The sequence below is a fragment of the Staurois parvus genome, unplaced genomic scaffold (genome assembly GCF_062004578.1).
Source record: "Staurois parvus isolate SC_StPar_1 unplaced genomic scaffold, SC_StPar_1.0 ptg002907l, whole genome shotgun sequence".
NCBI lineage: Eukaryota > Metazoa > Chordata > Amphibia > Anura > Ranidae > Staurois > Staurois parvus.
In genome coordinates this window covers 113860-124498 of record NW_028320703.1, presented here as the reverse complement: position 1 = coordinate 124498, position 10639 = coordinate 113860, and the positions used below count along the sequence as shown (strand labels likewise).

Genomic DNA, 10639 nt, shown 5'->3' with positions numbered 1-10639 from the left:
TTTAGATGTACTTTGGAAAGGTAATCTTTAAAATGAGTCTACCAAACCCTCCATGGTTGGAATAACCAAGAGCCCATTGAACTCCCCCACCCAACTTCTTCATGGTATAATATTTACAACAAAATGATAGCTGTACTTTACCTATAATAAATTGGGTCATGTAAATCCTAACCCAAGACCACATTGCATTTCCCCTTTAAATGTAAATTTTGGTGGCAGAAGATGGATCCCTTCCGCAATTTGTCTGCAGCAAAAGGCAACAAATTGCAGAAGGACAGAAGGTGATAAGAAATACCAGATATGAGGTTGTCACCAAAGTAAGGAATAGAAGGGGAAACCTCATCCAATGACAGACTACCTACTTCCTGTTAGGTGGCCAAGATGGGAAACCTCCCTAGTGGGACACACACCGTTTTTCCAGGGTTCTAATAGATCCCCTGTTCAATCCAAATCTTAAAACAGGAAAACTAATTTGAGCTTTAGATGTACTTTGGAAAGGTAATCTTTTAAAATGAGTCTACCAAACCCTCCATGGTTGGAATAACCAAGAGCCCATTGAACTCCCCTACACCAACTTCTTCATGGTATAATATTTACAACAAATTCATGGCTGTACTTTACCTATAATAAATTGGGTCATGTAACTACCAATCCAAGACCACATTGCATTTCCCCTTTAAATGTAAATTTTGGTGGCAGAAGATAGATTCCTTCCTCAATTTGTCCGCAGCAAAAGGCGAATAACAAAAATCCTTTAAATTGGCACAGAGCGACAGAACGGACTGGTGAATGGGTACAGGGGGGGACTGAAAGCTTTTATTTCCTTGAAAGATTACTGGCTCACAGTACTGTGCAGATTAACATGAGTGTGATATGGCCACAATGTATTTTAATATCCTGTCCTCCTTCCCTTCCAGGTTTCTCTCTGTCCGGCGTCCAGGCTTCGGCTTGGATCACCCAGCCGCAACCATTGAGCCCAGTAGTTGGAGCGGCAGCGAAAGTCCTGCCGAAGACATCGAAAGGATGAGCGACTCCGCTGACAAACCTATAGACAATGACGCGGAGGGCGTCTGGAGCCCCGATATAGAGCAGAGCTTTCAGGAAGCCTTAGCCATCTACCCACCGTGTGGGAGGAGGAAAATTATATTATCCGACGAGGGCAAAATGTATGGTAAGTCTCCCAGCAGCTGTCTATTGTCGTGTTACACATTGGTTGAGAAAACCATTGATGAATGAAAGTAAAGAAATACACATTCTGACCAGGCCTTCCCCTCTAGCCATCTTTAAAATGTACCTGTCAGCAGGGCTGTATTTACAATCATGTCACTTGTGGGTCTAGGTGGGCCTAGGTGCCTAGGAGATCAGGTTTAGAAGAGACAACACCAAGCCTCATTGTCAATGCTTTCCTCGTTTTATTCTCCAGTTAGGGCCACCTGTGGACATTTTCAACCATCACACTAATATACGGTGATCTGTAGATATAGCAATTATTAGCAGGGGTTCCTTGAGACCGGAAAGTTTTTTCAGAGGTTCCTCCACCTTAAAAAAATGGTTAAGAGGCTGTTGCAGGGGGTAAGGGACTGTTGAGCAGTTAAGACATTACAGATCAAGAAACCTGAAACCATCTCTACCTTCTCTTGTTAGGTGGTCCAAACAAGAGCAGACCGCATGCTCCCTCCAATAGCTTAATTTAGTAATGTCATTGCCAAAAGGGTCAAGGGATGCAGCTTGAAAGGCCATCCTCATGCAATGGCGGTTTTGGAAACATAACTTCTAAATATGGCTCTGGCCATCGGGATAGGCTCTGGATCTTTTCCTTGACTACTTGGTAGGCCATAAACCTGGATCAAGTGTTGCCCAGGTATTGAAGCAAAGATAAGAAAGGTAGCTGCAGAACTTTGACCTTCAAATGCAAGTTGACACTTGCATCTTCTGTATTGATGGGCTCTTTGTAAACCCTACATATGTATATTTTCCATTACTTTCCTTTCCAATCCATAATGGAATTATTCGAACTATTCTGGATTGTTCTAAAATGAGTCCCCTGAGGGCTAGGCCTGAGAAAAGTAGGAGGGGCCACCGTTGTGGGCGCGAAAGCCTGGACGGAGCTGCGGGTGCAGATCTTGGTCGTAGTAGCAAATATTCAAATAAGAACTTTGAAGGCCGAAGTTGAGAAGAGTTCCATGTAAACAGCAGTTGAGCATGGGTTAGTAAGCCCCTGAGAGATAGGTGAGCGCTGTTCAGAAGGGACGGGCGATGGCGTCCGTCGCCCTCTGGTGATCGGATAGTTCAGATCCCCGAACCCGGAGCAGCAGGGACGGACGCCTCACTGTGTCCATTGCAGCAACATGACCGATCCCGGCGAAGCCGGCAGGAGCCCCAGGTAGAGCTTGCATTTCTTTGTGAAGGGCAGGGCACCCTGAAATGGGTTCGCCCCCAAGAGAGGGGCCTGATCTTTGGAAAGTGATGTGGTTCCAGCCACGTCCAGTAAGCTCTCACTGGCCCTTGAAAATCTGGGGGAGAGGATGTAAATCTCGTGCCAGGCCGTACCCATATCCCTATTGTCATAGAAGGCTTGTAGTCTAAACAATCTTTTCAATCCTAATCCCAATGGCAGAACAGTTTTTAATGCTTGAATTTTTATTGGAATTCCTCTTTAAAGGCATGATCATGGTTTGTTTGTTTTTTTTTCCTGTTGTCCCTTGCAAGGTGTGTGACCTCCGGTCTGTTCTGATTCAGCAGGAGGTATGTTTGTAGATCCCCTGCTGATTAGATGATCTGTGCCCTGATGATCAGTGTAGCCCCAGCAGTGCCACTTGTCAGTGTCCATCAATGCCAGCTGTCAGTGCTCATCAGTGCCACCTGCCAGTGCCCATCAGTGCCACATATCAGTGCCTATCAGTGCACATCAATGCCACATATTAGTGCCCATCTGAGCTGCCTTTCAGTGTCCCCTATCAATGCCAATCAGTGCCAACTATCAGTGCCTTAGTGCCAGTCAGTGCCGCCTAACGGTGCCAGTCAGTGCTGCCTATCAGTGCCATATATGAGTGCTGCCTTTCAGTGCCCATCAGCGATGCCTGTCAATGCCCATCAGTGCCTCCTCATCAGTGCCACCTATCAGTGCCCATTACTGCAGCCTCATTAGCACACATCAGTGAAGGAGAAAAATCACTTATTTACAAAATTTTAAAACAAAAACTAAGAAAAAAACTTTTTTTTTCTCAAAATTTTCAGTAGTTTTTGGTTTGTTTAGCAAAAAATAAAAACTCCAGTGGTGAATAAATACCACCAAAAGAAAGCTCTATCTGTCTCAAAAAAATTATAACAATTTCATATGAGTACAGTGTTGCATGACCGCGCAATTGTCATTCAAAGTGTGACAGCACTGAAAGCTGAAAATTGGCCTGGACAGGAAGGGGGTGAAAGTGTCCGGACTGGAAGGGGGGGGGGGGGGGAAAGTGTCCAGACTGGAAGGGGGGGGGAAAGTGTCTGGACTGGAAGGGGGGGGGGAAGCGTCCGGACTGGAAGAGGGTGAAAGCGTCCGGACTGGAAGGGGGGGAAAGTGTCCGGACTGGAAGGGGGTGAAAGCGTCCGGACTGGAAGGGGGTGAAAGCGTCCGGACTGGAAGGGGGTGAAAGCGTCCGGACTGGAAGGGGGTGAGAGCGTCCGGACTGGAAGGGGGGAAAGCGTCCGGACTGAAAGGGGGGGAAAGCGTCCGGACTGGAAGGGGGGGGAAGCGTCCGGACTGGAAGGGGGGGGGAAGCGTCCGGACTGGAAGAGGGTGAAAGCGTCCGGACTGGAAGGGGGGGAAAGTGTCCGGACTGGAAGGGGGTGAAAGCGTCCGGACTGGAAGGGGGTGAAAACGTCCGGACTGGAAGGGGGTGAAAGCGTCCGGACTGGAAGAGGGTGAAAGCGTCCGGACTGGAAGGGGGTGAAAGCGTCCGGACTGGAAGGGGGTGAAAGCGTCCGGACTGGAAGGGGGTAAGAGCGTCCGGACTGGAAGGGGTGGGAAAGCGTCCGGACTGAAAGGGGGGGGAAAGCGTCCGGACTGGAAGGGGGGGGGAAGCGTCCGGACTGGAAGGGGGGGAAAGCGTCCGGACTGGAAGGGGGGAAAGCGTCCCGGACTGGAAGGGGGGGAAAGCGTCCGGACTGGAAGGGGGGAAAGCGTCCGGACTGGAAGGGGGGGAAAGCATCCGGACTGGAAGGGGGGGGGGAAGCGTCCGGACTGGAAGGGGGGGGGAAAGCGTCCGGACTGGAAGGGGGGGGGGAAAGCGTCCGGACTGGAAGGGGGGGGGGAAAGCGTCCGGACTGGAAGGGGGGGGGGGAAAGCGTCCGGACTGGAAGGGGGTGAAAGCGTCCGGACTGGAAGGGGGGTGAAAGCGTCCGGACTGGAAGGGGGGGGAAAGCGTCCGGACTGGAAGGGGGGGGGGGGGGAAAGCGTCCGGACTGGAAGGGGGGGGGGGGGAAAGCGTCCGGACTGGAAGGGGGTGAAAGCGTCCGGACTGGAAGTGGTTTAGCTTGGGCAATAAAATCCTGGAAACTGATTGGTTTCTATGCAGAGTTGCTCCAGATTATGCACTGTCCGGTCTTGGTAAATAACCCAAAAAGTGTTGTCAGTTGAATGCAAATTTGAACATTTTTGACAGTTGTACAGTTCATGACTGGCTACAAATTGAAATGGAAGTAATAGGCAGTAATGAAATGATTTATAATTTTTTGGTTTGGTAATTGCTGATTACTGTTGGTTCTACTCCAGCTCCAGCTTTTTTTTTTTTTTCTCCTCTTTTAAGGAACATCTAAGTTCCTGGATGCACTGTAATATTCGTATATTTTCAGTTACAGTTCGTGGTGAAAATGATGATTTGTAATAAGCGGTGGCACGTCGGCGCTTGCCTCTAATAAGCAAGGTGTTCGAATGTGCTGTATCCGCCTCTGACATGCGGTGACTTTCATGTCGCTGGAAGACGGGCACCTGACAATTGTGTAACGAGTATTATAAATAGGCAACCTAGTTTCTCTGTTTTCTCTGCTGTGGGTGGATCCGATTTCAATCATGCCATACAAGTTCACTTCTACTGACCCCGATTCATTTTTATTATAGGGTGGGTTAAACTTCATGTCTTTTTATGCTTTCTACTTCCTTATAGAGTTCCTGTATATTTTACACACGTTGCATAATATTTACACCACCAAAGAACAGTAGAATAAAATAACACATTGCAGGCAGGAATTGTGAGGCTATGCCCTTAAAGTATTACTTTTGGGTGGACCTACCCTTGGACCTTTGGGTGGACCTACCCTTGGACCTTTGGGTGGACCTACCCTTGGACCTTTGGGTGGACCTACCCTTGGACCATTGGGTGGACCTACCCTTGGACCATTGGGTGGACCTACCCTTGGACCATTGGCTGAACCTACCCTTGGACCATTGGCTGAACCTACCCTTGGACCATTGGCTGAACCTACCCTTGGACCATTGGCTGAACCTACCCTTGGATCTTTGGGTGGGCCTACCCTTGGACCTTTGGGTGGACCTACCCTTGGACCTTTGGGTGGACCTACCCTAGGACCATTGGGTGGACCTACCCTTGGACCATTGGGTGGACCTACCCTTGGACCATTGGCTGAACCTACCCTTGGACCATTGGCTGAACCTACCCTTGGACCATTGGCTGAACCTACCCTTGGACCATTGGCTGAACCTACTCTTGGACCTTTGGGTGGGCCTACCCTTGGACCTTTGGGTGGGCCTGCCCTTGGACCTTTGGGTGGGCCTGCCCTTGGACCTTTGGGTGGGCCTGCCCTTGGACCTTTGGGTGGGCCTGCCCTTGGACCTTTGGGTGGGCCTACCCTTGGACCTTTGGGTGGGCCTGCCCTTGGACCTTTGGGTGGGCCTGCCCTTGGACCTTTGGGTGGGCCTGCCCTTGGACCTTTGGGTGGGCCTGCCCTTGGACCTTTGGGTGGGCCTGCCCTTGGACCTTTGGGTGGGCCTGCCCTTGGACCTTTGGGTGGGCTTGCCCTTGGACCTTTGGGTGGGCCTGCCCTTGGACCTTTGGGTGGGCCTACCCTTGGACCTTTGGGTGGGCCTGCCCTTGGACCTTTGGGTGGGCCTGCCCTTGGACCTTTGGGTGGGCCTGCCCTTGGACCTTTGGGTGGGCCTGCCCTTGGACCTTTGGGTGGGCCTGCCCTTGGACCTTTGGGTGGGCCTGCCCTTGGACCTTTGGGTGGGCCTACCCTTGGACCTTTGGGTGGGCCTACCCTTGTACCTTTGGGTGGGCCTACCCTTGTACCTTTGGGTGGGCCTACCCTTGGACCCTGGGGTGGACCTACCCTTTGGCTTTGTGAATTATGTAAGTCAGACTTACCCCTCCTTAAAATCAACTTCCCACTGGTCCACTCAACATGTGGAAGTAATTGGTATTTCCAACAAAGGGGAATCAAGTACCCCTTCCTGTCGTATGACAGTGTTGCTAGTTGATTGGCCTGCTATTGACACATGGGGCCAGCTGGATAGTCCTCAGCCCTGTGTAAGCTCTGACTGGGATTTTCTCAGAGCCTATACTGGGCTGCTTCTCCTTGCTCATGGTACTGGCAGAGGGAACTGAAATATTGGATGCTGCAGTGGCTGGCTTTAAAGTGAACCTGTTGCTTTTTCCTGCATGGGCAAAGCTCAGGTTTACTTCAGTTTCCTACACATTTCAGACATCTTTTTTTGTAAGGCTCTACCAATTTCATTGCTTAAGAGAAACCGAGAAATGTATAGATTGCCTTTTGTTGCATAGCCTTCCTTTGCTGGCCACCTCCACACAGACCTGTTGCCTTGTTGCCATAATGATCCACTAGCTTCTGTCATATAGTTCACCAACCTGACACGTGTATGCAACCAGTGTAGTCGGTCATGTCAGAGCTCCAATCTGCATATTTGTTCTTTGCTTGTTGCTTGGGAAACATTGAAGCTGTTGGATCAGCATAACAGTGAGGCAACTAGTATTTTCAGAAGGAGAGGCCAGCATGGGGGGGGGGGGGACGGTTTCTTTCAGTGCAGCTTAATTTCCTGTAGGTATCTGTAATGCCCTAGCTTGAGGCTCTCATTATTGCCAACGAGACCCAGGAAGGGTGGGCATAGATGAAAGAGATATCTGCTTGTCCCTGAAGAACCTACACTAGTCCCCATGAGCTACTGTCCTTGGTTGACCTTTAGTATGGTGATTTATTTGACTGAAGAATGGTCTCTGTTAAAATTGAAACTTCCAAACAAGTTTATAAATCTCCCTCTGTGATAACCAGCACTTCTGTCCCCGGCGCTCACTACTGCCCTTCATCAGTAGTGTATTTAGGTTTTGTCCTGCCCTAGGCAACACAAAAATTGTCTGCCCCCAGAGACACCGATCAACACCACCACCCCTTCCCCCTTCCAAAGAGAGAGCCTGACATTGCTGACATTGACCGACAACACCCCTGCCCCCCACCCGGGATTGCCTTCCACCTCAGACTCCCCCTGATAGAGAAAAAGATACTCATCTTCACAGCTACGGACATTCCCTGGAAAAAGAGTAAGGCTCTACATCCTACATCAAGCAGCCCTCAGCCTCTCTCCGATCCTAGCTGGTTCCCATGGCACGCGTGTCCCTTCTTTCATCCCTTCTTCTGGGGGAAGGTGCTGCCCAGGGGCGGACTGACCATTGGGGAACTTGGGCACTGCCCGAGGGCCCGGGGTCAGTAGGAGGCCCCATGAGATGTCCTTGGTACCTTTCATAGGCTTTTTTGGGGGAGGACACAGGGGCCCCATGATCCCCTATTGCCCGGGGGGCCCCATGAGTTGTCAGTCCGCCCCTGGTGCTGCCCCCTTAAAAATGCCGTCCTAGGCAGGTGCCCTGTTTGCCTTGTGGTAAATACGCCCCTGCCCTTCATAATTTGAAAACGGCATGATCGTCACAAACAAATCTCAGAATTGTGTTACCATTCACTCTTATGCCCCCACCCCCCCAAAAAAAATCATGAAATCTACCAAATTCCATAAATTTTAAAGCATTTAGGATACCCATTTCTATGGTGATGGTCAGTGAAAACTGAACTGCAATATTGTATGACGTTGTAGTTAAATTCACCAGCTACTTTGAAGAGGATGTATAGTATGGAAGGGTGATCCAGAAGTCCATAGCTCAAGGAAGGTGTGTGACTGGATTGGGGTTCTGTTAGTATATTATTGTTCTTTTTTTACAAGTGTTTGTTACAGTTTGAGTTTGGTTTGAAAACTCTTCTACCAGGAAAATCGTCTCGGCACTCAAGTGCTTGAAGTTCTTTTGGCTGCCAGTTATTTTATTTATTTTTTAAATTTTTATTTATTTCAGGTACTTATATAGTGCCGTCAATTTACACAGCTGGGTTTTTTTTTCAATTTTTTGCCTTCCTCTGGATCAGTTGTGGGCATAGAATTATAACTTTTTTTTTTGGATAGTAGTTTGTCTTTTTTTGGCCAGGCTAACTATGTAACCTGTTATGGAGGTCACTCATGTGTGCTTGCTCCTGAGCCTGCTCTGTGTTTTCATTAACCGAGAGAGAGCGCGGCTCAGCCCCGCCCCCCTATCCCTCTCTGTCTGTAACTGACAGTAGCAGGAGCAAGTTGCTGCCTCTCTCTCCAAAGAGGAGAGCTGGATTGAGATCAGACATGATCTGTAGGAGCAAATTGGATCATCCTTTGCTGGGGGTTTTATTTTGCCTTCCTCTGGACCGAGGGCCCGGGGTCAGTAGGGGGCCCCATGAGATGCCCCTGGTACCTTTTTCATAGGATTTTTGAGTTTGGGACACAGGGGCCTCATGATCCCCTATTGCCCGGGGGCCCCATGAGTTGTCAATCCGCCCCTGCGTTCATACATACTAGGACCAATTTAGACAGGAGCCAATTCACCTCGTAGCATGTCTTTGGAGTGTGTGGCAGGAAACCGGAGTACCCGGAGGAAACCTACGCAGGCACAGGGAGAACACGCAAACTCCAGGCAGGTGGTGCCGTGGTTGGGATTCGAACCAACGACCTGAGTACTGCCAGGCAGAAGTGCTAACCATTTAGCCACTGTGCTGCCCACATTCACATCAGTCCCTGACCCTCAAGGGGCGTACAATCTAAGGCCCCTAACTCACATTCATACATACACTTACAAGGCCAATGTAGACAGGAGCCAATTAACCTACCGGAGTACCCGGAGGAAACCCATGCAGGCACAGGGAGAACATGCAAACTCCAGGCAGGTGGTGCCGTTTCGGGATTTGAACCAACGACCCGAGTACTGCCAGGTGGAAGTGCTAACCATTTAGCCACCGTGCTGCCCACATTCACATCAGTCCCCGACCCTCAAGGGGCGTACAATCTAAAGCCCCTAACTCACATTCATACATACACATACAAGGCCAATGTAGACAGGAGTCAATTAACCTACCAGAGTACCCGGAGGAAACCCACGCAGGCACGGGGAGAACATGCAAACTCCAGGCAGGTGGTGCCGTGGTTGGAATTTGAACTGACGACCCTAGTACTGCCAGGCAGAAGTGCTAACCACTTAGCCACTGTGCTGCCCACGTATTTATTTCAGGTACTTCTATGTGCCGTGGTTGGGATTTGAACCAACGACCCCAGTACTGCCAGGTGAAAGTGCTGACCATTTAGCCGCTGTGCTGCCCTATCATAAAGGTCCACCAATCTTTCACTTCCCGTGACAACAGGTGTGGTTCCGGAGCTGCTAAACACTCTAATTGAGGCTAATGACAATTCATTAACTTGGGTTGTCAGAACGGAATAATTGGCCGGGTCATTTTTTTTTTTTTTTTTACCCCCCCCCCCCCCTCGAAGCTGAGGAGCACTCTCCGGAGCACCACGCTGTCTATAAACAGCTCCTCTCGTACGCCGCTCTTTCTGCCTCCCTAGCAGATGACTCGATTTCGGCGTGCGTGTAGTTTTTAGTTCCTAAGTAAGTAACTGTAGGAGCCTGCAGAGAAAACGAGCGCACAGTGTAGAGAGGAAAGCAGATGGTACTGCGGCTGCCACCAGCTGTGCTCCCCCCCCCCCCCCCAGTGCTGGCTGGATGATGTAATGGAAAGACGGATACCCCCCCCCCCCTCCTCCTGTTTGGTGTGCAAGGCTCTTCCAGGCTGTCAGTGCGGACTGGAGGCAGCAGCAATCCTCTAGGCTTTTAGTTTGCAGCTGTCATGTGACCTCAGCAGCCAAATGGAACATAATGTCTGGAAAAAAAAAAAAATAATATATAGACTCGGGCTGATGCTACTCAGCTGCTCTTGGCAGAAAGTTTGTAGGCCTCGCTGGATTGCCGGGGTCTGGAGATTAACTGATCTCTGCTCTTCCACATTTTGATTTGCAATTAAATTGGAGTAGGGCTGCCTACCGCACAATGCCGGCTCCTGGTATCGCTCTTCCAATTTGCCGCTTATTCAAAGCTTGCCATTTTATTTGAACCTTTTAGGGTTTTTTTTTTTTTCTTAAGTTGCAATATCTTCCAATTTGCCGCTTATTCAAAGCTTGACATTTTATTTGAACCTTTTAGGGATTTTTTGCTTCTGTTTTTTTTTTTTTAAGTTGCAATACCCCCTTATTTATTATTTAGATTTGTGTGTTCAAGAAGTACCA

The 10639-nt window shown here is 49.6% G+C and overlaps 1 protein-coding gene across 2 annotated transcripts in view; it reads left to right on the top strand.

Moving 5' to 3' along the window:
* Nucleotides 1–915: 915 nt before the first annotated feature.
* The window catches only part of LOC149428940 (transcriptional enhancer factor TEF-1-like), a 114601-nt gene continuing 104877 nt past the window's right edge, over nt 916–10639 (top strand). For both annotated transcript variants that reach the window (XR_016310659.1, XM_089666915.1), the window contains exon 1: nt 916–1171. Coding sequence is in view for 1 of the 2 variants with exons in the window: in XM_089666915.1 (XP_089523041.1) it covers nt 1024–1171 (148 nt within the window). In the remaining variant the exon portion in view is untranslated. The remainder of the gene's footprint in view (nt 1172–10639) is intronic.